General features: G+C 51.1%; 6 protein-coding genes and 1 non-coding gene across 7 annotated transcripts; 3 read left to right on the top strand and 4 right to left on the bottom strand.

Moving 5' to 3' along the window:
- Nucleotides 1-309: 309 nt before the first annotated feature.
- On the bottom strand, nt 310-5353 carry BDW47DRAFT_103668 (kinetochore-microtubule binding complex subunit SPC105). The gene is made up of 4 exons (XM_024812128.1): nt 4994-5353; nt 4565-4925; nt 1267-4509; nt 310-1215 (listed from the first exon to the last, which is right to left on the bottom strand). The coding sequence occupies exons 1-4, from the start codon at nt 5240-5242 to the stop codon at nt 440-442; spliced, it is 4629 nt and encodes a 1542-aa protein (XP_024673105.1). The 5' UTR covers nt 5243-5353; the 3' UTR covers nt 310-439.
- A 229-nt stretch (nt 5354-5582) lies between these two features.
- On the top strand, nt 5583-6957 carry BDW47DRAFT_103666 (40S ribosomal protein uS17). The gene is made up of 3 exons (XM_024812127.1): nt 5583-5862; nt 6206-6444; nt 6565-6957. Exons 1-3 carry the CDS (start codon nt 5688-5690, stop codon nt 6631-6633), a joined length of 483 nt encoding a protein of 160 aa, XP_024673104.1. The 5' UTR covers nt 5583-5687; the 3' UTR covers nt 6634-6957.
- On the bottom strand, nt 6872-9733 carry BDW47DRAFT_103664 (uncharacterized protein). The gene is made up of 2 exons (XM_024812126.1): nt 8801-9733; nt 6872-8754 (listed from the first exon to the last, which is right to left on the bottom strand). Exons 1-2 carry the CDS (start codon nt 9236-9238, stop codon nt 7180-7182), a joined length of 2013 nt encoding a protein of 670 aa, XP_024673103.1. The 5' UTR covers nt 9239-9733; the 3' UTR covers nt 6872-7179.
- A 759-nt stretch (nt 9734-10492) lies between these two features.
- Nucleotides 10493-12665, top strand: BDW47DRAFT_124728 (ENTH domain protein; the record flags this gene model as incomplete). The annotated part of the gene is made up of 5 exons (XM_024816299.1): nt 10493-10543; nt 10625-10862; nt 10924-11114; nt 11170-11281; nt 11338-12665. The coding sequence occupies 5 exons, from the start codon at nt 10493-10495 to the stop codon at nt 12663-12665; spliced, it is 1920 nt and encodes a 639-aa protein (XP_024673102.1).
- Nucleotides 12666-13603: 938 nt separating this feature from the next.
- Nucleotides 13604-15691, top strand: BDW47DRAFT_116745 (uncharacterized protein; the record flags this gene model as incomplete). The annotated part of the gene is made up of 4 exons (XM_024814981.1): nt 13604-14351; nt 14403-14722; nt 14774-14889; nt 14941-15691. 4 exons carry the CDS (start codon nt 13604-13606, stop codon nt 15689-15691), a joined length of 1935 nt encoding a protein of 644 aa, XP_024673101.1.
- A 2079-nt stretch (nt 15692-17770) lies between these two features.
- Nucleotides 17771-18767, bottom strand: BDW47DRAFT_116744 (acetate uptake transporter family protein; the record flags this gene model as incomplete). Its single annotated transcript, XM_024814980.1, has 3 exons — nt 17771-18097; nt 18152-18320; nt 18373-18767. 3 exons carry the CDS (start codon nt 18765-18767, stop codon nt 17771-17773), a joined length of 891 nt encoding a protein of 296 aa, XP_024673100.1.
- Nucleotides 18768-25731: 6964 nt separating this feature from the next.
- Nucleotides 25732-25803, bottom strand: BDW47DRAFT_t59. Its single transcript has one exon. It is a non-coding gene; the product is annotated as a tRNA-Arg (tRNA).
- Between the last annotated feature and the right edge of the window lie 385 nt (nt 25804-26188).

Below are 26188 nucleotides of genomic sequence, written 5' to 3'. Positions count from 1 at the left end.
TGGATCGAGTTTCTTCGATCTAGGGAAGTACGGGTACAGACACTCTTATGCCTAGGCATTCAATTTATATATCTTCGTGTGTAGTACCGCCCATTTATAAAGTTCAGAGCGAGCCGCCAGTAGTATTTATCACTCCTAGATGTCTTACTCATGTTGGTTGTGTTGTTCCACAATGCAATGGAATAGATATGTTATGTAGGAATAAGTCCGCGGCAGCGGAAACTCAATTGTCAATCAATCAACTTGCAGGTATGTAATAGGTATGTAGACCATCGCAAAGGAAAAAAAAAAACTCAACCCCATACCATCCGCACGAGAAAACCATATCCATCCATCCGTCATCCACCCGTCCATTCAAAACGCCAGCGCTAAACCGCGCACACTAGAAAAGTGAAATAAAACCAGAACAATTAAAAGTATAACACCAGAGTTAACCCCCCTAAAATACCGTCCCAGTAAGCGCTTGGATCGCCTTACTCCAAATGCCATTCCCAAGCTGCAAGGCCGCCTTCTTCCCGCCCATCTCCTTGTTGAGGATATTTCGCATCTTGTTTTCCGAAATGCCCGTGCCGTTGCCGGATCCGAACCCGTAGACTTTACTGGCGATGACGTCCGTGTCGAAGTCCATCACGCCGATTGCGCCGGGCTGGTCTGTGCGCGTGATGCGCGCCTTGACGGCGAAGTCGACGTCGATGCGCTTGGGCGCGGCATCGTTGCTGTTGTTCTTTGGGCGGGCTTCGAATAGGGTGCAGCGGGCTCTGAGCGAGGGGGTGGCGTCGATTTCGCGTAGTTTGAGTTTGGTGACGCCGCAGAATTCGAGCATGCGGGCTTCTTCTTCGAGCTTGAGTGTTGAGTCCCAGGCTTGGGAGACGAAGCGGAGGAGGTGGGTGGGGGCGAGGTTGGACGGCGGGGTGGTTGAGATGTGGTTTTGGAGGGTCTTGAGGACTAGGGAGCCGATGGGGGTGAGGTGTGTGTGGTGTGGTGTGGAGTTGGCTCCTTCGGTGGGCTGGAATCGGAGTTCTACTGGCGGGCTGGACTTTTCGCTAGCTGCGGGTTGCTTGTTGTCGTTCTCGATGTAGAAGCTTCCGGGGTGGAATACCAGTTGGAGCTGGTTACGGTAGGACATGGTGACTCGGGGACCGGTGGAGGAATCGGAAGTTGAAACGGCCGAGGCGATCGACCAGCCCGTTTGGGACTCGATGGTACGAACAGAGTCTGCGTCTTGTCAGCAGGGTTGACAGTCTCTGAGGGGGAAAGGAAACTCACCCTTGAGCTCGTTGATCTCCTTGGCGCTCCAGCCACGACATTCTTCCTTGACTCTCTCCGCTTCTTGGATTTGCGCCACGAACTCCGCCTTGAGCTCAGCTCCGGTTTCAATGGTGTCGGCTCTGTCTTGCACCGCTTCCTGCATGGCTTGCAGCTCTTGCTTCTTAGCCGCAATTTCCTCGTCGACCTGGGCCAGCTTCTCCCGAGAATCGCGCAGTTCATCTTGGTCATAATTTTCCATCTCGTCCGCCATCTGTTGGAGGCTCGTCGCTTCCTCCTGCAACGAGCTGTGCTTGTTTTCAAGTGCAGGTACAGCCTCGTCGATGAGGGCCTCATATCTCGATACAAGCTGCTCGTCCTCTTTCATCTGCCCGTAATGCTGGTCGAGCCCCTCCTTCAGGCCCTCGAGGAGTTTCATGCGCCACTCATACCATGTGGCTTTGCTGAGGAACCTGGCATGGGTTTTCACGTTTCGGAATTGGTTGTCCATCAGAAGACGGATGTCCGGCGCTGCCGTCATGTACTCCCGGAACAGGGGTGGGTTATCCGCAAAAGTCTCGGCCTCGATGGACCGAATTACCTGTCGCCCTTCTGAAATGTAGGATTTCAGCTCGCGGCAAGAATGTTGGTACAGCTCAAGCATGGGAACTGTACAGAGCCCAGCGGCCACACAATCATCGAAATTAGCGGCACTAGATCTGTCCGCACTCTCACTAGACAGCCTAGCTACTCTCTTGCTAGCACTGTCCAGGACGGTCGTATGCCGTCTCTTAGTCGTGGTAAGCTCCATGAAGTGGATGTTGGTCATGTTCAAGAACTCCTGCAGTTGTATAGGCTCGGACTCTGGTACAGGTTCTTCGGCACCTGCGCTTGCCTCTTCCTGCGGCTGCAGGTCAGAGACATTCGGAGAGTCCGTTGTACCCTTGGCAATCTCCACTGAAACAGAACTCGTCGTTGGGTCCTGAAGAGGTGTCGTGCTGAACTGAGGGGTCGTGTCGCGCTCTTTGCGAGGAGTCCGACGACCAACGGTTTCATCCTTTGAGGGTGGTGCCGGAAGATGGATCTTCTTCACCGGACTAGCTGGACGGCCTTTAAGGCGCTTCGGCGTATGATCGGAGTCTACATCCTCATCATCTAGATCCAGCTCCAAAGGTCGTTTGCCGAGTACTCCGCGCGCAGCACCAACATGCAAGCTCTTGCGGCCACGGAGCTTATTCTTCTTGGGCGTCAGGCTCGAAATCATGTCCTTTAGGTTCGCGGTGGCATCGCGTTCACTGGGGTGCATCGGCGGGATATGCCCATCCTCCCGGTTCTCTTCCTCTTCGCGCTCTTGGTCGACCTCTTCCTGGAGTTTGATGGGGTCTTCGAAACGCACGCCCTGTGGCCTCTGTTCCTGGGGAATGAACGCAGGGGAATCTTCCCCAATTGACCGCCGTTTGTCAAGCAGAGCCGCCACCCGGGGCGAGCCCAGTCCCTCCTTATCGATCCCAAGGCCAGACGACCGTCTCTTTTTGCCGTGAGGCTGCAACACGAAACGAGGGGTAGACTCGCCGGTGGCACTGGATCCAAACAGGCTCTTACGGCCAGGGGACTTTCGCTGGTTTGTCGACTGTCCAAGTTCGGGCTGGAAAAGTTTTCTCGGGGATGCGCTTCGGAGCTGCCTCCCGGTCGAAGGTGGTGTTTTACCAGGTGTCGTGGGATGAACAGCCTGTGGCGTCAAGTGCTCTGCAGGCAGCCCTTCATGGGGAGATGACTGCTGCGCGTTGGAAGTAGGCGTAGTGGACGCTCGACGGCCTAAGCTCTGCCTTGTGCGGCGGGTTCTGACACTGGCCAAGCTGGGGCTACCACTTTCGGAGGCGACAGCTGCGAGATGGAAAGAGACCGGGGTTTTCGCGGGCGATGGCTGGGCATCCCGGACAGGCGAGTTGTCCATCGTGCTTGGGACGGCTTCGCGTTCGGTTGTTGTTTCTGTTTCGCGCTGATCGGCCTCGCCATTCGGGGGTAATATCTGGCCCATGGCCGTCGTAACATCCATGCCGGTAGTCTGATCGTCGTCTTGTGACTCTGTCTCTTCTTCCTGAGCAGCCGGAAGAATGCCACCAACGGCTCCTGTCATTTCCATGTCCATCCCCTCATCCATATCAGCTTCTTCATCCCAACCATAACCATTTGCTTTCTTGGTTTGCGGAGTGTCTGTCTCCATTGGAGCATCATCCCCGCCATCATGTTTTGACGGAGACTCTTGGTTCAAAACACCCCCAACAGCCGTCGTAAACTCCATAGTCATCTCTTCATCATCGTTTGCGTTGCTGTCGCCACCCACTGACTTTGCAGGAGTCGATAGGGTTATACCTCCGACAACATTTGTAAGCTCCATTGTTTGTTCATCGTAAGTGGTCTCTTCCGACACCGATTTGCGACGAACGGCACTTTGGCGACGACTCTGAGGTTTTGACAGAATGCGTCCGATGGCGCTTGTCACGTCCATACTTAATTCTTCATCGATGTCATCAGATGCAGCGTCGGAGTGAGCGAAGTCATCGGCCGCCTCACGGGGAGGGGCATTTTCTTGGTCATGTCGAGCACTAATGTCCTCCCAATCAAAACTTTGCCTTTGGCCCTTCTTAATCCAAGGCTGGAAAGCGCCGGTAATCTCTTGGTCGGCAATTTCCATTGACATCTCGCCATTGTCATATTGGTCCATTCCCTCCTTCCCGGCCTCTCGGGCGGCCTGCTGAAGAGCGTCGTTTAGGCGAGCGCTAGAGGAGGTAGGTTCAGATGCTTCGGATTGCATCGTCGCAGACGATCGCACGGTTTCGTCCATGCTCATTGCAGTACTCTCGCCGTCGAATTCGGAATCCGATGAACTCTCATCGTCATCCCTCGCTGGGCTTGGCATCCCAGCGTCTTCACTGCCGCCTACGGAACTTCCACTGAAGGGACTCGAGGACATCTCCTGGGAGGAACCCATGGCGTCATAGCTTGAAGGTTGGGGGCGACTTGCGAGTTGTTGCAAGTCTTGGTATTTCACCGGAGAGAAAGTGATGTCTGAGTCGACATCGTCGGGAGAGGAGGGCTCTTCTTGGGCTGGCGCTTGTGCTGGCGGCTGGTTTTCGGCATTCTGTAGAGACGATGCACGTCTGGTGGAGTTCGAAGTGGAGGACGAGGTCGAGTCGTCGGGAATTTCGACCACGTTCCAAGTATGCAGCGTTGCCTCTGGCGCGAAGGAAACTCGGCGGTTTGCTTTGTCGGCACTGGTCAGCCTACATGAGGCCCCCAACATGGGGGAGGAGCTTACCCATGGACTTCCGGCGAGCCTCTCTTTGTTGAAGGATTGCCTTTCTTTCCCTTTCCGCCCTCTCCTTCTCCTCCCGTTCTCTCGCAGCTGCCATTTCGTCGCGAATTGCCTCAGCATTGAAGCTGTCGAACGGGTTGGCGCGTTCTTCGGAGGCAGAGGCTGATGGATGGGCCGGCGTATTCAAATCAATCAGCAAGTCCTCATTCCCTCCATCATTCGCGCCATGATTATTTTCCTCTTCCTGTTGTTGCCTGCGCGCCGGGGTGCGTCTCCGAGTCTCCTCGAAGGTGGGTATGTTGCGAACTGGCGATACCGGGACTGTAGGCTTAAGGATAGATTTGAGGGGGAAAGCTGTGGTAGACTGCAGAGTATGGCCACGCAATTAGCCTTCCGAGCGCGATCAGAGATCCTGACGCAGAGTCATGTTACCTTGCGTCGATTGCCATTCGAGTCTTGGAGGGCATCTAGACCCCCCGGCCCCAAGCTCTTGCTGCGGGATTTCTTTTCTTTCGCTGCAGACTTGGCCGAATCATCGCGCGTTTTCGGGGCGCCAATGTCCAGAGTGGCATTCTCTTTATCGCCTGCAGTCGCCGTCCTGGTTCGAGGTACGTGAGCGATCGAGCGACGCGATCGAGGACGAGGACGAGTGACTCCCGTAGACTCCCGTCGGGACGACATCTTGCGAGTCAAGCGGGAATCATAGATCGATCAGGATTTAAAAACGAAATGCCCGTTGTTCCGTCAGCTACGCAGATGGCAGCACTACTGATAACATGGCATTGACAGGTGGATTGATTGCGATTGCGGTGGTGACATCTAGTCTAATCCACCATACTAACTAAACCCCCCAAAACACTCCGTCAAGGCGCGCGTCTCCACGGTTGCCGCTCATGTGATCGCCGGATGTAAACAAAGCCCAAAAAAGCCCTAGCCGAACTGCACTATCCCCGATCGGGACTAGCGTGGCCATCGCACACTCACCACACTGAATATCCGGCTTGACTTCGCTAAATCTTCTCCAACATCGACGTTCGACAACCGCAGGCCCCGACCACCCCTTTCGCGACGAATTTTCCCAACCCAGCTCGACTTCGCTTCCCTGTCGACCTGAATTCTCGCAAAAATGGCGACCGAGTTGAACGTCCAGTCGGAACGTGCGTTCCAGAAGCAGCCTCACATCTTCGTCAACCCCAAGACCACCGCGAAGAGCAAGAAGACCACCCAGGGTCGCCGCTGGTACAAGGATGTCGGTCTTGGTTTCCGTACCCCCAAGACTGCCATTGAGGGCAACTACATCGGTATGCACGACCTCCGCTGAATTTTTCCTGGGACATCGAATCGTCGGATTTGGAGAAAGGCTGGGCACAGTCTTTGGGATATTGGAGATGAAAATACCGTGTGGCAAATGGGTTATCAGACTTGGATATACGACACTTTGCGACAAGGAAAGAAGAAGATCAAGAAAAGAAAACAAAGAAGACCGGGGGTTTTTTTTATCTCGTTTCTTGAAAGGGGCGTGTCGAATTTCGAGAACCCAGACTGCTGCACGGACTTTCATCTTCAAATTTCGAATGCCCAGGCCTCCCATGATCTCCGGCCATCACCCACTACACTGATAGCATGATTGCTGATTCCAAACAGACAAGAAGTGCCCCTTCGTCGGTCAGGTCTCCATCCGTGGCCGTATCTTGACCGGCCGTGTCGTCTCCACCAAGATGCACCGTACCATCGTCATCCGCCGTGAATACCTCCACTACGTCCCCAAGTACAACCGTTACGAGAAGCGCCACAAGAACCTTGCCGCCCATGTCTCTCCCGCTTTCCGTGTTGAGGAGGGTGACTGGGTCACCGTCGGCCAGTGCCGTCCTCTGAGCAAGACTGTACGTGCCCCTCTACAGGCTTACAGGCCTTTCGCCCTTCCGCATGGAACTGGCGCAACTGCCGAACATACTCCCATGGCTTCATTCGCATATAACAGGTGCTAATAAATAATCCAACAGGTTCGCTTCAACACCCTGCGTGTCCTGCCCCGCACCGGCAAGGCCGTCAAGGCGTTCAGCAAGTTCTAAGCGTGTCGATGACGAAAAAAAGGGGGTATTTTCTCGAGGAAAACCATCTAGGGCAGCGGCGCGACAGGGGCAATAAGCGAAATAGTACAAACGGGTTGGGATTGTTTCACGATTTCATGTCCCAGGTACCCTTGTGAAAGGAGATATCCAATGAATATTAAAAAAGAAAAAAAAAATCGCTCACTTTTGATCCCTAATATAGAGATCCCGCCTGTTTCTCCAGAAGGTTGGGTATGGGTGTTTTTCAATCTTACATTCACTGGGTTATTATAATCTGGGGCGCTACACATATATTTCCTTAATGTGCTACTCTTCCTGGTGAAACCGTTGGTCTTTCTGCTTGTTTGTATTGCGGAACTCGTAGTGGTAGTTATGCTTTACTTCCAGTAAACAACTGAACGACGTCAACCATATCCCGTGCCATTCATCATCCTATGCCAGTTTAATACATCCGATCCAGGCAACCGATTGAACAGCTCCAGACGCAAGAGACCCTCGCTCACATACAATACATCATCCGATCAACTCCCAATCGACAGTCTCATATCAGTTGATGATCTGCATTATGCGCGCTCTCCGCATCGCGAACGGGTCCTGGTCTGCGAGTTCCGGTTCCGGGGCCAGTTCAGGCTCACATACACGCCACTGTTCACCATACGCTGCGGCTGGATGCTCATCGGGACTCCCTCCGACGGTATGACCCTCAACATTAGCCCCGACCACAGGAGGATCTTGGTTGTAGCGTTGGAGTACGCCGGGACGAAAAGGGTTTCCAGGACTAGGGAGTTGCCTCAGGTCGCCCTCGTCGTCAGAGGTATCTACGGTGTTCGATCTGGATGGGGACGGCGCATGGCCTTCTGGTTGCTGCTGCTTTGTGACCCAGAGCTGGGTGTCGGCGTCAAACAACTCGACTGTGGTACTAGTATGGTCTGTTCTAGAAGGTACAGGGCAGGGTGTATCGAAGATACGGCTAAACTCGTCTCCGAAGGACTCACCGTCGGCTGACATTTCGTGTTGAGCGGCTGCTCCTGGTGGTGATGCAGCATTGTTAGGCAAGGGGTACGGAGTCGCGGGCCAGGGGAGGCAAGGGGCTTCATTGACACTGGCGTCTTTGTTCTCTCCAGAATCCTCGTCGTCGTTGGCTGTGGCGGCAGGGACAGGAGTCATTGGTAAGGAGCTTTGAACAGCTGGCTCGGCATTGTAAGAATTGGCATTGTAGCCCTCCTCAACTCCGGCATGGAACTCTTCCAAAGACCCATCTCTCGCAAACCTCCATGAATAGGTCAAGCCCTCACCCACGAACTTGCAGTACTCACGGGGGACCCTAATCATGGACAGGAGTTTTCCAATCGTCATTCCGGACTCAAAATTCCTTCCTCCGGGTCCTTCCCTCAAGGCTTGGTGCAATGCTGGTCTTGCGAGTTTGAATGAAGAGATCGTCCCAAGCTGCAGGATGCTTCCGATATCCGCAACCTCGTTCGCGATCTCCAGGAGGGTACTTGCTTTGTACGAGCAGACAATGGCGGCGCTCGGGACTTTGGCCCAGATGAGATACTCCCCGCCTCCATGGTATCCTCTGATGTTGATTTTGAGCCTCTTGACGAGGTCACGGGCGGAGAAAACAGGGGACTGCAGTTTTGTGGTGTCAATGATCGAAATCATTGCGCCCTCTTGGTTCCTCAATGCCCGGTGGAGTGGGGCAAGCATTGAGGTGAAGGTTGAGATGAAAGGCGTCGGGGACTTCTCAATGCTGACATGTGTTTTGACAAAGTTATCAAATTCACCCTGTTCTAGCTGCTCGGGAAAGAAGTAGTCCACACCATCTGCGAATAAGCCCGCGAGTAACAGCTTTTTGGAGTTCACGCCTTGAGAGTCGACGTTGGACCAGCGGTACAAAATCGGAGGTATCCCCTCCGCTCTTGTGGTGTCTTGAGTTTCTTGGTCTTCGAGGGTCGGATTCTCCAACGCGCACCAGTAGCATAGCTTCCCACAACCATTGACAAGGCTTGTGTTTTCTTTTGGTGACAGCGGATACACAGGGGGCGTCTGCATCTGTACATCTGAACTTGTTGCTCTGGCTGGACTTGTTTCCGGAGACCGCTCAAGCTCATCGAGCCCAGGCTGCGCGAATCAGTACATGGATTCCTATTGCATACTGTTAACTTACGGTTGTGGCCTCTCCCTCTCCCTCAGTCATTCCCAAAGCTCTCACCCGTCGGTACCGGAAATGCGACAAGTTGATGTCATCCACCTGTTTCTCGTGGAGATCAATGCCCAGGTTTCCCGCCGTCTCCTTGATCTTCCCCAGGTGAACACGCCATTGACCATTCGCATCAAACGCAGACAGATGAACCTCCCCGAACAAATGGTCACCGCTACGTTTCATGTGCTCCCACTGGGTATTAATGGAAGTCTTTCTCGCGCTTTGGATCCCACATTCCATCAACTCGCCTTTGAAGATACAGCTGAAGATTTCTTGGAAAGCAGTGAGATCTTTCTGGAAGTGCTTGTAAAGAACGCACAGGATCACCCTCTCCTCCCGGTTCCACTTGATTTTGGGGACTTTTTTTCCGAAATTGAGAGACGACCCCTGGGGGGACGGCATCTCTGCGGGGGGGTTCTCAGACTGAAGGTGGTGGGGGGGTGGTGAGGAGGAAGTGTTCTCATTGATAGGGATAGACTCAAGTACAAAGGCATTGTAGAGGGTTAGAAGACATAAGACAAGATGAAATGAAGGAGGTATTGTTTTGAATCCATGCTGTTCACGAGTGACCTCTGATATGCTTGTTACTGCGTGATGGGTTGTTTGGAGATGGGATCAACCAAGATAAGAGTAAGAGTGAGGGAAACAGTGAAGAAACAAGTGAATGTTATGTGAAATAAATCACCTGCGAGCAAGGAAGAAGGTCAAAGTCAACATTGTAAATGGATATCAGACCAAAGCGAAGGAAGCGAAACTGGTATTTTTGAATTCTTCCAACTGGACATTATTGTGAGAAGGTGATCCCTGCTTAGAGGTTTTTGTAGGCATCTTATACGCATAAGATTGCATGTTTCAATCACTCTGGGTTGATTGTTTTATGGTACCACTATATGTTATCCAGTTTTACTCTGTAGGCAGCAATGATTGTATATATAGATCAATATAAGGAGATAATCTCCGACCAATCTTTGTTTTTTTTTTTCTTTTTCTCTTTGTTTTAAAAAAAAAAAGAAATATGTAGAATACAACCAAATAAAACAATGGTTGTATAGGAAGTAATCATCATTGGTATCTTAGATTCATCTATGACAGCCAAGGCAGGAAGAAAGAATGGGCGATGGTGACGTCGGGAGGAGACGGCAAACCTGGTGTTCAGCGGGTACTTGGACTAGTAGTCACTACGGGTACCTAGGGGGCACCGAGAGAGAGAAGGGAGCTCCACCGAGAGTTCATCTCACTTCTCCCCCGGTCGCTTTGAAGCTTCTCCCAGTTTCCGATCGGTCCCCCCTCCGTGACTCCCATGATTCTGGCTGGTCTTTGAATTTTGAATTTCTTTCTAAACTCTTCATAATCTTGTCCTTTTCGACCTGGTAGGACTGCCATCGAACCATCCCCATCACTTCCTTATTTCCCCGCTTCGTTCCTGACTGGCCGCATAAGATTCACCGATCCGCAACATGGCCTCTTGAGCCACGATGATAATTTTTGGTACTCACGTGGACAAGTTGATCTGGATTCCACGATAGCTGTACGCTTTTCTACCGACACAAGCGATATCGCTCACCTTTCTTGCAACATTTGGTCGTCGAATTGAGCCTTATCGCGACACAGTCAGCCTCCTGATCCGGATTGCGGCCCAATTGAGGCGTCCCGACAATGTCCAGTGGGAACTTTGAGAAGTCGGTTAAGGGGGCCACGAAGATTAAAGTCAGTTTGAGACATTGCGCTGTGATGTTATTCTACCGAAATTGGATATAATACTGATGGTTTCTCTTGCCGCGTGGACAGCTTGCGCCCCCGAAATCCAAATACATCGAACACATATTGGTAGCGACCCATACTGGCGAGGCGGGCGTGGCGGAAATCTTTCGCACGCTGGAGACCCGGCTTCGTGAGTCAGGATGGACGGTCGTGTTCAAGGCCCTGATTGTCCTTCACATGATGATCAGAGAGGGGCAGTTGGACGCCACGCTACAGTATGTGGCGGAGAATCCTCGAAAGATCGCCATTAGCGGGTACTCGGAAGGTGAGACGATCTCAGGCAGTGAGCGGAGGGAGAACACATGCTGATGCAGAGGATGTTTCAGCGCAAACGCAAGGACACAATATTCGGAGATATTCCGATTACCTCATTTCACGTGCGAGGGCGTTCGAAAAAACCAAGACAGACTATGTACGGAGTGGACAAGGCCGCATGAGACGGTTGACAGTGGAAAAGGGTCTTCTTAGAGAGACGGAGATTGTCCAAAGGCAGATTCGTGCGCTGCTCAAGTGCGACGTATGTTTTCCCCCGTGCTGTCGCAATTCCAGAGTCCACGACTGACCGTTCTTAGCTCCTGACCGACGAAGTCGAAAATGAAATCACGTTAACAGCTTTCCGGCTGCTCACGTTAGATCTGCTGTCCCTGTATTCGGTGATGAATGAGGGTACGATCAACGTCTTAGGTATGTCCGTCCTCCAACGCCAGGTTGTGGCTTGCTCTTACGATTCCCGTGAATAGAACATTATTTCGAGATGTCACGACCGGACAGCGAGCGTGCGCTGGAAATCTACAAGACCTTTGCTGCCCAGACGGAAGAGGTAGTGAAGTTCTTAGGGGTGGCTAGGCATTTCCAAAACGCCACCCGTCTGGAGATACCGAAACTGAAGCATGCTTCGACGGACCTGACGCGACTGTTGGAAGACGATCTGAATGACCCGGACTTCAACCAACGCCGAAGAGAATATTTGCTGTCCAAGGGACGCAGCAGTGCAGAAATCAATGCGTCGCTGGCTCCGTCCGGCAACAGCAAGAGCAACAGCAGTAGGCCAATGAGCAGAGTCGTCAACAACTCGGAACCCGCACGGCCTCGGACAGAGCCTGCGCCGCAAAAGAACACGAATCAATCTGACCTGATCGATTTCTTCGACACGATCGAGCCCCCCGCTCAGCAACAACAGCAATTTTTACAGCAGCAGCAGCAGCAGCAGCAGCAGCAGCAGCAACAGCAAGCACTGCAATTCCAGCAGATGGGGTTCCAGCCACAGCAGCAAGGGTTTTACGCGCAGCCGACAGGCTTCCAACAGCAACCTCAAGCCACTGGTTTCGGTGGGCAATTCGCTCAAGCGAACAACAATCAATTTGGACAGCAAGTCCAGCAACCGCCACAGCCTCTACAGGCCACGCCCACTGGTGCCGGGTTCGGCGGGTACTCGGCGCAGCCGCAGCCGCAGACGCAGACGTATGGATACCAGACTCATCTCACCCCTCAGAATAATGCGGCACCTTTTGGCCAGCCACAGCAGCAGCAGCAGCAGCTACAACCGCAGACCACCAATCCGTTCCGGCAATCGATGTTGCTGAACAACCCCACTGGGTCACAGTCACCTATGAGTGCGTCTCCTTCTCCTGCATTGAATCGCCAGAGCACAAATCCGTTTGCACGACGATTGTCCATGGTAAATCCGCAGTTCAACGCCGGTGGACCGGGATCATTCCCTCCGCAACAGCCCCAGTTCCAACAACCACAGCAACCACAACCACAGCAACAGCAACAGCCCCAATACCAACAACCGCCTCCGCAGACCGCCACACTGCAGCCTCAGCGGACTGGGACCAACCCGTTTGCCCGCAGCTCTTCAGTTCCGCCCCAGCAGACACCGGGGCTCCAACCTCCCGCTGCCGCGCCTCTGCGCCCGAATCCCACGGGCAGTACGAATCCATTCCGACAAAGTACCTTTGTCAACCAACAGACTGGCCAAGGGTGGCAGGCCAGCGGCCAGCAGGGCACCCTTGGGGGCTATGCACTGCCGGAAACGACGCCCATCTTTCCGCGGCCAGGGATGTAATGAAGCAGGGACTAGTTCTAAAGTGTCTATTTTCTTTCTTTTTACCCTCTTTCTCTTTGTTTCCCCCATTTTTTTCCTTTCGTCTCATTGCTGTCCGATTGGTCGCATTTTGATCTGTCTTTCTGTCAGTCATTTTATCTTATCTTATCTTTCCTTCTTTTTCCTCCATGCATACAACGATGGCTCGCAGCGCGGCCACTGCTGGATTCTGTGGCAATAGCGAATATAACGATCGAGGGTATGTAATCAGACACGCAGTTGGTACAATTGTATGACGAGTGTTGTCTGAGGATTGGATAGACTAGGATAGACGTGTTCATTGATAGGATCCTACAGAGTACGAGTGCAACCTGACCACCTTACATGGAGTACATATTCCCCACGTGGTCGGAGAGAAGTGTCAGTATACAGATAAGATACGGTATCCGCACGTATACACCTTTCAATACACTAGTAACCGACCGTTGAAAGTCTGGTCCAAAACAGCCAAATTAAACTCCCCCACTCGGTCATCGGCAGCAGCAGCTTCCGAGATCTAGCCTCTCTCGCTTTTTCTATCTTATTTACTATCCCTCTCAGTCAACTTCACCTTCAAGAAAGCTTCCGGGAGAACCTGTCATCGCGATACTATCATCCTGTGGTAGACAATGGCCCTTATCACATAAAGACAGTGCGCGGGCTATCTCCCCTCTTCGCCATTGACCTCGGAGATCTGTCTCTCTCTCTCTCCTTAGCGTCTCTCCAGTCGCGCCACGCCACTCTAGAAGAATGAAACACACCCATGAAGATCACCAAATAGGATATTTGAATACCCCCTCTTTAGGTTCGCCTATGAAATGGATGCCAAGAACCATCCTCATCAGCCAGCCGACCCGGCGGCCTCCCATCACGGGCCTAGCTCGGCTGGCTGGTCGGCCCCGCTATCTTACTCCGATGCCATGAACCACGCCTATAACACCTACCCGGCACCCGACGCGATTGCCCACCCTCGTCCCCCTCCTCCTCCTCCGCCTTATCATGATCCTCACGCGCCTCCACCGCCGTCCTTGGCGACGCCACCCGTCCAGGGCAATCGCTCGCAACCCCCACCTGAATCCCACCGCGCCGATGCGGGCAAGAGCGGCGCCGTGTCCAAGATGCGCAAACCGCGCAAAGGCAACAATGCGGGGGGAGGCAAGTCGTCGTTGTTCTGGGTCCATACCGATTCGCAGTCTGTCTCTGAGGGGACCCGTGAGGATACCCTCAAGCGCATCCGGTCACATGTCATGTCCGAACACAATCGCAAAAAGCGCCTCGAGAATACCAAGCGGTATAAGACCAAGGCGTGGAAACACTTGGCCTTTCAGCCGGTCGAGACGAGTGCCTCTACCCCGTCTGCTACCGCTGCGTTGACGGCGTCCACTGAACCACCCGCCTTGACCAAGACGACCTCGCCCGGTAGTCGAGAAACGTCCGCGTCGTCGTCGCCGGGGCATATTCCACCGGAGAGGCGTATGAAGGGAGAAGACAGCTCAGCCGGGCTTGTGGTTGCTCCGGTCGTCTCGGCCGGGCACATTGATAACGGTCACCGGGTGAGCCCGGTACGGGTAGTATCCCCTTGGGACTATGTCGGCCAGGGAGCCCAAGACCCATTTTGTCTGGGGCACACGCGGTTGTCGGATCGCATGATGCGGCATCTGCAACACTGTAAGTGCTGTCCATCGGCATACTAAGAAGTCTGGCTAACCAGGTCACCAGTTCTATGCAACTTGACGCAAATAGCCTACCCGTTACAACGTCGATACGGGCCGAAGTTACAGGCTCACTGGTCGACGTTGGTCCAACAAGACCCTGCGTCCCTCCATGCCTGTATATGTGTCGCGGCGTCCAATATGGCCCTCCAGGCGGGTGAATTCCCGCTTAAGGACCCGAACAATCGGTCGTCGAGTCCGCTGTTGCTCGACACTTTCCATCACCGTGGTGAGACGATACGACTGGTCAACGAGGGCCTATCAGATCCCATCAAAGCGTCGAGTGATGTGCTGATCGCGGCGGTTTCGATCCTTTTGACAATCGAGGTATGCACCCCCTTCATGGGGCGATCGGGTGTTTCCTTGCTGACTGCCCAGATTGCGTCCGGTAATCCCGACTATCTCAAGATCCACCTGGCCGGGTTAAGACAGATGGTGGGCATGCGAAATAGTTTTGCGGATGTACCCCCAGATGTCCGCTTCCAGATCTCATGGTGAGCTTCGCCAACACCCCGTCCAGTGATAGCACCGACTAACTGATGTAGGACCGACATCCGCGTCGCCTGCATGGCATTCACACGACCCATCTTTCCCTTCATCCGCTACGCCCGCCCTACCCACCTCTCCGTCCGCCCTCCCTCAGCAGACCTCTCCAACACCGCCGCGCGCTTAATCGCCCTAACAGAAATACCCGGAATTTTCGGCCCCGCCCTCACCCAAACAATCTACGACCTCGGCGAGCTCACCTGGTGGGCCGAATGGATCAAAAGCGACCCGACCTACCAAGACTTCGGCGAAGAGACAGAAGACTACTTCAACACCGAAGTCCTCTACATCGAATACGCCCTCCACACAGACCGCTACACCGACACCGGCGCCTCCAAAGGCGACGCCTCCATCGAAGGCTGCGTCCGCCTCGCCAGCCTCCTCTTCCACAACAGCGCTATCTGGGACTTTTACCCGCAGATCGCGCCTGTCTTTCCCAAACCCATCACCGGTCTGCAGAAAGCCATCGAAACGACCATCCCAGCCGGCTGCTTCCACCTCTGTCGTGATTTGCTGATATGGCTGCTGTTCATGGGCGCCTGCGCCTCGCGGCTGATGGTCCGCGAGCGGGCGTTCTTCGTGGCAGAGCTGGCTGCCGCTGTCCAGGACCAGGGCCTCCACTCATGGCAGGAACTGCGGACATTACTCCTGGGGTTCTTTTATGTCGATCGAACGTATCTGGGCCCGTTGCGGGAGGTCTGGGATGAGGTTCAGATGCGACCACCTCAGTATCTTACCGATGACCGATGACTCTACTATACTTTTTTTCTGCATATGTATATATGCTTGTGTGTATGTATGTATATTAATGAGATATGGATGTGACGATATCAAGATGACACTAGACTCATAACGTAGTCTGTACCCAGCATGGCGCTCTCAGGATGCCGTATTCCAGCATGCATGACATACCCAATGGACAGTACACTACCGTGACTCAGGATACTTCAGAGCTTTGGTCACTTGCAACCAAGTTCAATGTTCTAGTATTCATTCCAAAAAAAAAGCAATAGAGCAGGTAGGTATACAGGTGGGTAAGTGAACCTGACATAAGGAGGTGAACCGTTCAAGGGGTGGATACTGGATAGGTAGGTGGGAATCCACGGAGGCGTCATTCATAATCTGCCTACGATGCAGTCCATCCCTTACATGGTACGGACCTCGCTACCTACCTATCTACCTAGGTAGGTAGATGCCTGGGTAAATAGATAAGCAATGCCAATAGCATAATGAATAGTAGTACTATACCCAGGCGCAATGGGTAGGTACCTAAGTAAGAAGCCAACGAGTCAAAGGCAGCCAAGACCCCAAGGACAGGATAAGACAAGACAAGATAAGACGATAGAAAAAGTAGGAGGTAAATGAGTAAGATAGATAAGGAATGTGACAGAATGATTTAATCCCTCAAGTGGCACCAAGAACCTAGAGCCTAGACTAGATAGAACCTACCCACCGAGACGATGAATTGCCTCCACAGGTAGGTAGCTCCATAGTTTGTCTTGCATACAGGTACTAAAACTGTATGAGACACTATTCGATCTAGGGGCATACCTAAAGTACTATTGTACCTGCCCACTTAGTGGTATCTACCTACCTACCTGGTAGGGTAACATCATATGGTGCCGCGCTGTATACCAAGGGGGTCTCTATGGAGTAGGACAAAGTACACACACCATGAATAGCACAGCTACCTAGTCTCAGCTACTTGGGAACCTGGGAATCATCCTTGCTCTCCTCTTCGAGTAGATGTAGAAAGCCTGAGTAAACAGGAAGGTACGTAGGTACCTACCTCATAGAGTAACATCTCCCACATCACAACATCCTTCGTACCTACCAACCAACCTGGTACCTACCAACCAAATACTATTAACTTACGACTAAACATAGTCATTCTAGGCAGGTACATCACCAAGAAGCAAGGACTATGAAAAGAAACCGCCGAGTTTCGCCCGCCCAAGATCAGCCAGTCAGGCAAGGTACTAAGGTGGCGAGGTCCACCGAGAAAATCCCGACTGCCAATTTCCTCCCTTATCCACACGGTACACCAACACCCAATGAATCAGGGAGGACCGAGAAATCCCCGACAGGTGAGGTATTATTTCATACCCTATGTCCCATCTGTTTCTCTTTCTTCTTTCTTCTTCTCTTTCTTTTACTTTTTTTACTCTCTTAACACTTTTGCTTGTTCTTTTTTATCTGGAACTACTGATTAGGTGTTTTGTTGAGTTGGTCATTGTGTCTGGGTAGTTGTATACTACCTGTCGACCTACATTCAACTCTACTCTGCATATAGCATGTGTCTGTGTCTACAGATGACTGGCTTCGATCGAGTGATCACGCTGCTATACTACCTACACTAACTCTAGGCTCTGACTGACCACTGATGTCGAGACGCATTAGCTGTCAAATGTTCAACTAACCGGGAGATCAGGTCACCTTTCTCTGCTCACTACTTTCATCCAGTATGCTACTGACTACTTTACTAGTAAGTCATACAACACAACACAAGATCATTGATATACATCATTCAAGACGCTAACAAGCTTAGATACACCCAGTCTGCTGAAACAGACCTACACCTTCATTACAAGTCTTGTTCGTCTTCATCGTGAACCAACAAAAGGAAAAAAGCATATTAAACCAAAAAAGTGATCAGGTATACCCGTGAAGACACGATATATCTACCGGGCTTGTCTTAACCACATCACTGAACAGGGATGATTGCCCACTGTCATTTTATAAGAAAGGGTATCTGGCAAAAGCAAATGCAGGGAAACACCCTGCACCAATACTGGGTCACGCACGGACCGTCGCGGAGACACTCCGCGTTTAGACGGTCTCGCGCTCGGTCTTCTTCTGCCGGCGAGAGCGGGCAGTCGGGGACCAGGGGAAGTGGGCCACGGGGATTATGAAGAAGCTGTTGGTGTTGTCGGCAATACCGGCCAGGGCGTTGTACCAGGCGGTAAAGGCAGACATGAGACCGAAGAATCCACCGGCCATGATGACGGGCGGGTTGGGCTTGCCTGCGGCGTCACGGTGGATGTACCCAATACCCAGCAGCAAGAAAGTCAGGTCCAGGAAGAAGAACAGCAGGAAGAACGCCACCGTCGACCTCAGGGTGCAGAAGAGGAGGATGGTGGTGAAGATGAACCAGCCCTGAAGTTGGAGTCAGCATGTGCGCATCCCGACATGGATTTATCGCAAACTTACGAAGAGCATCAGACCGAAAGAATTGTCGAACATGGCCTTGCCCCCGGTTTCCTCAAGCGTGGATTCAATCCCAAAGCCACCCGGAGTCAGGACAATCGCAAACGAGATCCAGAAACCGCCGTACGAGGACAGAGCAGTGGCACCGAACGTGTTACCAACGGCCATTTCCCTGAGATCGTCAGACCTGATATACAACGACTTCGAAAGCGCGAGGTACTTACCACATGCCGGCCAGCAATTGGACGAGACCACCATAACCATAAGCGGAGGCGACCACGATGTTGGGCGCGGTGATGTCACGGGCTTTCATGTTGATGGCACTCAAGATGAATGTGGTGAGGGCGAAAGCACACAGGCCCAGAGGAGCGGGATTGCCGAACTTGCGCGAGTCGACCGACTTGTACAGACCGGGCTGGAACTCACCACCGAAGGGTCGGAGGTTGGCCTCAGCGGTGTTGACGTGGGACAGCGGGCCATAACCAAAGTGGGCAGCGGCGCGCGCGGTCTCCTCCGCCGTCATGGTGTTGCGCAGGTTGGCACCATCACCATTGCTGTTGTTGCTGTCGGCCGACGGCCCGAAATCCTTCTCCAGATGCTGGTTTTGCTCGGCAGACATGATGACGAATTGACTTGACGGTATGATCGTCAGATATTAATTCAGGTAAGGATTTAAAAAAAAAAAAATTGACAAGTATAACACCAGTGCCAAAGACGTGGAGGGATCTATGTGAAACCCAAGAAGGTGGATCTCGACAAAGAGGAAAAAAGGAAGAAGGAAATTTATCCAAGCACACAGCACGGCTGGGCAGGGAGAACAACAACAGCTTGCAAAGCTCTTGAAAGCAACAGGAGAGGAGATCGGGGACAGGAGACAGAAGGAGAAGAACCAGAGGAGCGGAGTTGGGGGGGGAAGGAGGAGAATAAGAAGGGCGACAAGCAAGGACAGGCGGAACAGACAATGAGACACGTCCCGGCAGGTGAAAGTTGCAGGGGAGTCCAGTTACTTACCGAATTTGGGGGGAAAGGCCCGTTAGTTGAGTTTAGTCGGGTTCTTTAGCGGAGGCCCCAATTGTTTTAGTCGGTTTTAATTTTCAAGTGGGATGGGATGGGGGGGAAGAAGGAAAAGAAGGGAAAAGAAAAAGAGTAAGTGGAGTACAGATGCAGCGAGTTGAAGGAATGGAGTCGGACACAGACAAAGAAAGAACCCGGTGAGTTTTCTCGACAAGAATCCCTTATAATCTTGAGAGTCCGGGGGGATCCTTGGGAGGGAGACGAGAGATCCTAAATAACGAGCATCAATGAGGTCGTGACTTCCCACGCATTACGAGAATCACCCCGTGGCAAAGCCAGTTTTCTCCATCTGGGGAAAATGAAGAGCTCCATGGAAGCGAGCATGGTTGGTCCAAGGATGAATGGAAGTTTTCCTCTTTTTTTTCCCTCTTTTTCTTACCCTTTTTTCCTTAACCCTTTTTTTTTCCCTCTTAATTATTGCTTTCATTTTTATTAAATTTGATTTGATTCTCCCTTGCCACGACCGTGGAAGCTCCCAAGAACTGGGGGAGTCAGTGGAGCCAGTCTGGAGTCAACCAGTGGATTTCAGGGCACCAATGGCCAATCAAGAGGATACGCGCTAGCATGGATCTGACTGACCCCAGAAGGGATATTATTATTATATTATTATTACTAACACGGAATTGAAGACCACTTAATTGACAGCCACATCGTGTGAAGTCAGAAACCAATCTAGCAAAAGGTACATTCTTTCCACTAAGCCCTAGAAATGCAGTTATCCTAATTATGCTATGCCAATTTCCACCGGAGAACCGCGTCCGATCCGCAGGATGACTAAAGTTAACTGATGAGTAATCGGGCAGTGGACCGCCCTAGGGTGATCGTCATTTGAACAAACAATATCTTTTTCTAGTTTGCTCTGCTCATAGCTCTTTGCAGATGGCAGATAGCTATTGTCATCGGATATCTGCAATTTGGTCCTCGGTATCGGTTTCCGTCAATGAACGCAAACACTAAACCACAATTGATTAAAAGAAATGGTATGGAATAGAATGAAGGAACGGAGACGGAACCCTCGGTTCCACCGATGATGGACGACGACGACGACGTCCCGGGGGGGACAGAAAGTGACAAAAAGTACAGTGCTTAAGTGTCGTGGACTAGCAGAGTAACGGTCCACCTCGTGCACATCCTCATGGCGGACCACTTTTTCTCCCCCCTCACAAATCAGATGTGCTCTCCCATGTGCGAACGGGAAGCTTGTCCGTCTCTAAATTTCTTTGCTTCCGAGGGATGGACATTGTTCGTTCTTGTTGAGTTCGTCGGACGACACCAATAGACTTTGTACAATCCACAATTCTTACAATCGCTGATCGGGGAGACCAACGGCCCCAAGGCTCCTGTCCCAGATGGAACCAGATTGAGATTTCTCACGGGAGAGAGTGGCGGATTACCGCACCAATGATAGTACGTACCCCGACAGGGTAATGAAACCATGGGTCGTAGCGAGTGAAATCAAGCGTTCAAGCGATGGGACTCTCTGGCGGTGGCAGTCAGTGGCACAGCAGACTAACTTTTAGGGGGCCACGGCCCATGAGCTTCGTTAGAGTTTGGGACCCGTTTTTTATAATGATTTGTGATCCTCCCGTCTTTCGTAAGTTAGGTTTTAGGTATCTTTGGCGTAGCAGGGACCTTGTTTACACCTTATTCTGATTAGAAGTTGGAAGTCGGGTTGATGATTATAATCTGGGGCCCTGGTCGATGGTACCTAGGTATCAATTGACGACCCGACCAGAGAATCATAAGGGAACGGGTTCGGGTCCGGAGTGGTACGGAGGGGAGAGATCCATTTCTACCCGCCGTGGTTGTGTTGTATCGGGAGATGAATCGGTAGTCGATTCTCTGTCCCGTCTGCTCTCTCACCCTGCCAAACACGAGGCCAGAGGCCAGGCACCATACGATGCAAGGGGTTGATCGTCTTGGATCATACATCAACCAGGGACCCTTGTAATTGTTCCTAGGAGACCCCGACCCTCTACCACTTCTTACAGGGACACACTCTCAACTAATATCCCTTGATAACTAAATCTAAACCATGAAAGGGGTCGTCCCCGGCTAACTCAAGTCAATACCACCATACTCAAAAACACAAACCATGGACAAAGCGCCAACAAGGAGTATGGATGTTGAAACGAAAAGGGTGTGGACTATTGCCAGCTAGCTGATCATTTACCATCTCCTTCCAATCATGACCAGGAGTCTAGTCGGGGGACACCTAGCGGCCTGGCTGGGGGGAGGGGGGGGGGAGGAATTAGTTAGTTAGGTAGTTAATTGCTGGCCTGGCCCCAGCTGGCAACAGCTGCAAGTCATCACGACGCTAAACTCAAGATGCATTCTTAGCTTTGAATTCCCTTGGCGAAGTGATGTTATTTTGATTGGTGTCGTGATGACTCCTGGCTTCTTAGCGTCCCGTGCCTCTACAAAAAATAAAAATAAAAATAAAAAAAAGGCAACATTGTTTGTTGACGGCAACTAATTAACGAGCATATTTACTACCTAGTAGGTACTCTGGATTCTTTCCCCCTTGGATAAATTTAGTCAATTCGCCCAGTCCAGTCCATCCAGTCCAGTCCATCCAGTCCAGCCAGCCAGCCAGCCAGCCAGTCCAGCCGGGCCGGGCTGAGACAACCTCCTTGACGGGCAATCAATCCCGCTTACCAGCCTGGATTTAGCCGGCAATCTAGGCTGGACTCGCGAGACTGTCAGGCACGCACTATATTTCAAACCTGACTGTCAATATCTGTCTATATGGAGAAGGACGCTTTGAAATAGCCTGGGCTTTGAGCCACGCCCTTTCTTGGCGGAACCTTCTTATTACTCCTACCCTATGACGCCTAAGCTTGAGATGGACTGACTTGCCCTATGTCTTTCATTCAAACTCATTTCACATCCCGGAGTCAATACTACCTAAGTAGGTGTCCTACTCATTCCTATGCAATTGAATTCATATCCACGTAGTCATCTACTCCAGTCAAGCCCGCGGGGAGAAAATAAAATAAAAATAACAATAAAAATTAAGAGAAAAGTCCCCGAAAACCTTGGTACAACCATCCCATCTCATCCCATCAACCGGGTAATTAAATCACATTTACAATTACAATCTTAATGATAATTTCCCCCAACAATCCCCATACCCACCCCCATCCCATCCATCCATCCATCCATCCACTCACCCAGAACAAAACGGCTCTCGAGTCGGCCAGAATCCACCCCGGCAAGTAAGTCTGGGGTCGATCGGGTCTGACCAGCGAGTCGTGACCGACTAGTCCCCACGACAGTAAGCGATAAGTTCAACCTAGGTTATCCTGCCAAACCTCCCTTCCCCCGAGATGCTCGGCAGATCCTTGGTAGAGATCAGTTACTCCAGTTACCCAACTCCCAAGTCCCAACTTACAATGATTGTGGGGAAATACCAAAAAACTGGAGAGGGGAGAACACGAGGCGATCTACGGGGTATTACCCAATAACTACTTTCCTCTGGGTTGTAACTTGTCTAGTCCTCTATATAGCGGGGAAGTGGGACTTTTTCGTTTACCATGCCCGTGTTTGGTGTGTAGTATATCGTAGTGTAGTAACTAGTAGAGCTGTTTGGTATGGCATGACTGCCTTAGCTGGGATTATTCGCCCTTCCAAGATATTAGTTTGATGATAGGTCTTGTCATGGTCTGAGCGGTAAGTAACTAGTACGTAGGGTCTTGCTTTCCCCGGATTGCTGCTGCTGCTGCTACTGCTGCCAATCCTGTAGCTATGATGCTAGACAAGCAGATCAGCGCGAACAGTTCACGACCACCCCTCCCAACTACCTATCACATAGTTTATCACAAGAGAAGGTGCGTAGTACAGCCAGCAAAGTCACGAAGATGAGGGGGATCGACAGTTCTACCGAATCCTTCTACGGAGTACCGGATGAAGAAACCAATCCAGATCAAGTCCCGACAACTACGGGCCCTACCTAAATCCCTTGCGTAATAAACTAAAATATACAATAAGTAGTACGGAATCAAGAGAGAAAAGACGGCAAAAATAGACAACCGATACAAAGAAATTTGGAACTGTGGCTTAACCACCAGGTCAGGCCCGGCTATCTCCTTTCTTCACGCCCGTGCAACAAGGAAATTTTGGAACCCGAGCTTCAAAGACTGGATAGACTCCAAATCAGGGTGGTCGGATGTCACAATCGGGCATGAATCAACTCAGCTGGAATCATGCCATGTCGGGGAACTGCGGTGTCGGGATTTCCCCAACCCAACCAACCCAATCAGTCGATTGGTCTGGTTCCAGAAGACGGATGTGCTTATCCACGACGGGTTGCAGCTCGGCTCGGGGGAGCGGAGGGAATATCTTCGCATTACCAACTACAGTCAAAGCGATTTCCAGATGCGGTCAAACTCAATGTTATACAATTAGTATGTTATGTAATATTATAATGATTGCAGTGCTGACGATGATGATGATGATGATATGATGATGATGATAATACCTTCAATGTGGGCCTGTATGGATAGAAAAGAGATCCAAATGCCGTGCCGGAAACGCGGAAGCTCGCAGGAGTCAGGTGACACCTGTGATAGATGGACGGACGGATGGGCCCACTTTAAAGGGTTCAGATGGGCCGGAGACTGAGTTTATGAAGTAAACTACCCGACCAAAGGATTGGTGAATCAGAGTGCATGCTGTATAGCAAATATGGCTCTGGTTTGATGGAAACCGGTTCGAGAGAAGTATCTCACCAATATCCTACCTAGGTAATGAACAGACTGATCTCCTAGATGTATAGGGAGTATTGCCCAGCAAATAAGAAAATGAACCACGTGGACCGCCACATGTGTCCACTCACTGTCCACTCCACAACCCACCAAAATCAATAGTTTTGCTGGGCATTGAGTAAGACGCGGAGACGAATTGCTAATCATGACGAGTCCGGTTTTGGGGGGGGTTTGTCTGGTTTGTGATCGAGGTGGGTCACGTGGGGTGGGACTGTACTGGTACGGAGTACTCCGTAGATCAAGTTCATTTCATCTTTTATGATAGCGATTGCTGGCATGATTGTTGCTATGAAATGCTGGGCTAATTTTTGAAGACATTCTACCTGCGTCCAATCCACGTCCATGGTATTCTCAACTTGATACTCGGACTGAAATGAATACAGCAATCAAATTCAAGCAGCTGTACAGAATATACCTGTACTCCCAGTGAAGTCGACAGTCTCCTTTTACTGGCAATATGAGATGTCTCTCTGTGCAGGGCTGGAAGCGCCACCCCTGTTAGATATGCCATTCTCCAGTCTGATAGCCCCCTTTGAAGCGATCTATCCCCGAGCCCCATCACCAATCTATCAACCTGATACCCCTTTTCCAATTTCAAAGTAACTGCAATCATCTCGAAACTGTATATCCCCCTCAGACGTGAGCTACAATAGCAGCAATTGGCTAGATGTTATATCAGTGGCTGTAATTCGGCTGTCAACGGGGAGAGACTTCTGCTGTGGCAGTATGCCTCACCAGTAATAATACATTGTGTTATGGCTGATATACAGCAGAGGTGATGGTTAAAGGAAATAATCTCCTTTGATCTGTTCCTCGTATCATCTGCAGGAGAGACTACTGGCTGCCTATGTCTACTCTGACATGGGATTCCAAAAGCCATGTACCTCTTCCTTCACGACCGATATGAGCAATGCTCAAGAGGAAGAATCCTGTCCCTCTTTCAAGGCTAACGCAGCACTGCGTTTCCTTTGCGCTGAGGACTTGACCACTGCCTCAGGATTTGATGAGAGGCGCCTATTCGGAATGCTGACTTGATAGTTACACCCTCAATGTTGAGGTATACAACTTGCAAATTTACAAAACCTGATAATCCCTGATCAACTACGCCTCCGTCATGGCCTCCTCACCAATACTGAAAGAGCATGGACAGGCCGGTATAAGCGAGACAGCAGTTATGTCGGTGAATGTATGTACCTTGAGTACAATTCTAAGTAGAGACGTGCGACCATCGCCAGCACCCTCGTGGCGTACGGTCTCAACGTCTACACGGAAAACGGTTTCGATCTGGCAGGTCAGATCTCTGGGATTTGGCCCTGTCGGGTGGCATCCGTCATGTTCGTCCCGGCCTATCTATCAGGCGACATCAAACTTGGACACGAGGAAGGTCCTCGCTGTCGAGTGACTTCACGAGAAATTCTCTCATCGGATATAGCATGATGTATCATACTCCTCCAACTAGTTCTCCATACACTATCTACCAGGAAAAGCGCTAGCATATGTAGCACCATGCATACAGATAACAATAAAGTGAACCCCCTGTATGCTGGGAAGCATAAACAATGCTGATATCATTACATGTGTAGTGTAGTCAGGATAGTTCTTTGAAAATGCGAGTATCTCCCTCAATCACCAACCAAAGCCCCCTCTAACCCATCACTAGTTTGAACAAAAAGAAAAAAGGCCAACATAAGCCGGTTTGTAAAAAACATGATAAAAATAAGATGGAAAAAAGAAAAAAAGAAGCGACTCTGGCGCGGCTCGAACACGCGACCTTTGGTGCCGGAAACCAACGATCTACCACTGATCTACAGAGCCCGATCTGTGGAAGAATTTATACTTCTAATTGATACATAGGCCACAGCACAAAATATTGATTCTTCGTTTTAAAACTTGAGTGATTGTTATAGTTATATTTCGGGGTGATTGGCTTGGGGGTGCGTGTTGACACTTGTCTGCTATCGTGTATATTAGCAAAACTATCAGACTTCGATATACTCAACTAGCTTTTGTGGATAGTTTCTCTTCTGTGTGAGAAAAAAAAAGACAGAAAGAAACAAAAAATGTGTGTAGTATATATGTCGGCGTATGGAATTGTAGGTATATTGCGGTATACACACCTGGCAGATATCAAACATGGGAGGCTTTTAACCTACAGCATCATCCCATCTGGATTGAAGCCCTCAGTAGTTTACCAATACAC

The sequence above is a fragment of the Aspergillus candidus genome, assembly GCF_002847045.1.
Source record: "Aspergillus candidus strain CBS 102.13 unplaced genomic scaffold BDW47scaffold_15, whole genome shotgun sequence".
Lineage (NCBI taxonomy): Eukaryota > Fungi > Ascomycota > Eurotiomycetes > Eurotiales > Aspergillaceae > Aspergillus > Aspergillus candidus.
The sequence above is the reverse complement of the archived record's forward strand: the minus strand, read 5'-3'. Positions and strand labels throughout refer to the sequence as shown.

What these genes read in the sequence shown, in the direction of transcription:
- BDW47DRAFT_103664 (XM_024812126.1), bottom strand. Translation starts at nt 9,238, where the DNA reads ATGCCGTCCCCCCAGGGGTCGTCTCTCAATTTCGGAAAAAAAGTCCCC. An exon ending in GAGAGGGAGAGGCCACAACC is followed by an intron (nt 8,755 to 8,800) that starts GTAAGTTAACAG and finishes TGATTCGCGCAG; the next exon opens with CCTGGGCTCGATGAGCTTGA.
- BDW47DRAFT_103668 (XM_024812128.1), bottom strand. Translation starts at nt 5,242, where the DNA reads ATGTCGTCCCGACGGGAGTCTACGGGAGTCACTCGTCCTCGTCCTCGA. An exon ending in CGAATGGCAATCGACGCAAG is followed by an intron (nt 4,926 to 4,993) that starts GTAACATGACTC and finishes CATACTCTGCAG; the next exon opens with TCTACCACAGCTTTCCCCCT. An exon ending in GGCTCGCCGGAAGTCCATGG is followed by an intron (nt 4,510 to 4,564) that starts GTAAGCTCCTCC and finishes GTGCCGACAAAG; the next exon opens with CAAACCGCCGAGTTTCCTTC.
- BDW47DRAFT_103666 (XM_024812127.1), top strand. Translation starts at nt 5,688, where the DNA reads ATGGCGACCGAGTTGAACGTCCAGTCGGAACGTGCGTTCCAGAAGCAG. An exon ending in CATTGAGGGCAACTACATCG is followed by an intron (nt 5,863 to 6,205) that starts GTATGCACGACC and finishes GATTCCAAACAG; the next exon opens with ACAAGAAGTGCCCCTTCGTC. An exon ending in GCCGTCCTCTGAGCAAGACT is followed by an intron (nt 6,445 to 6,564) that starts GTACGTGCCCCT and finishes ATAATCCAACAG; the next exon opens with GTTCGCTTCAACACCCTGCG.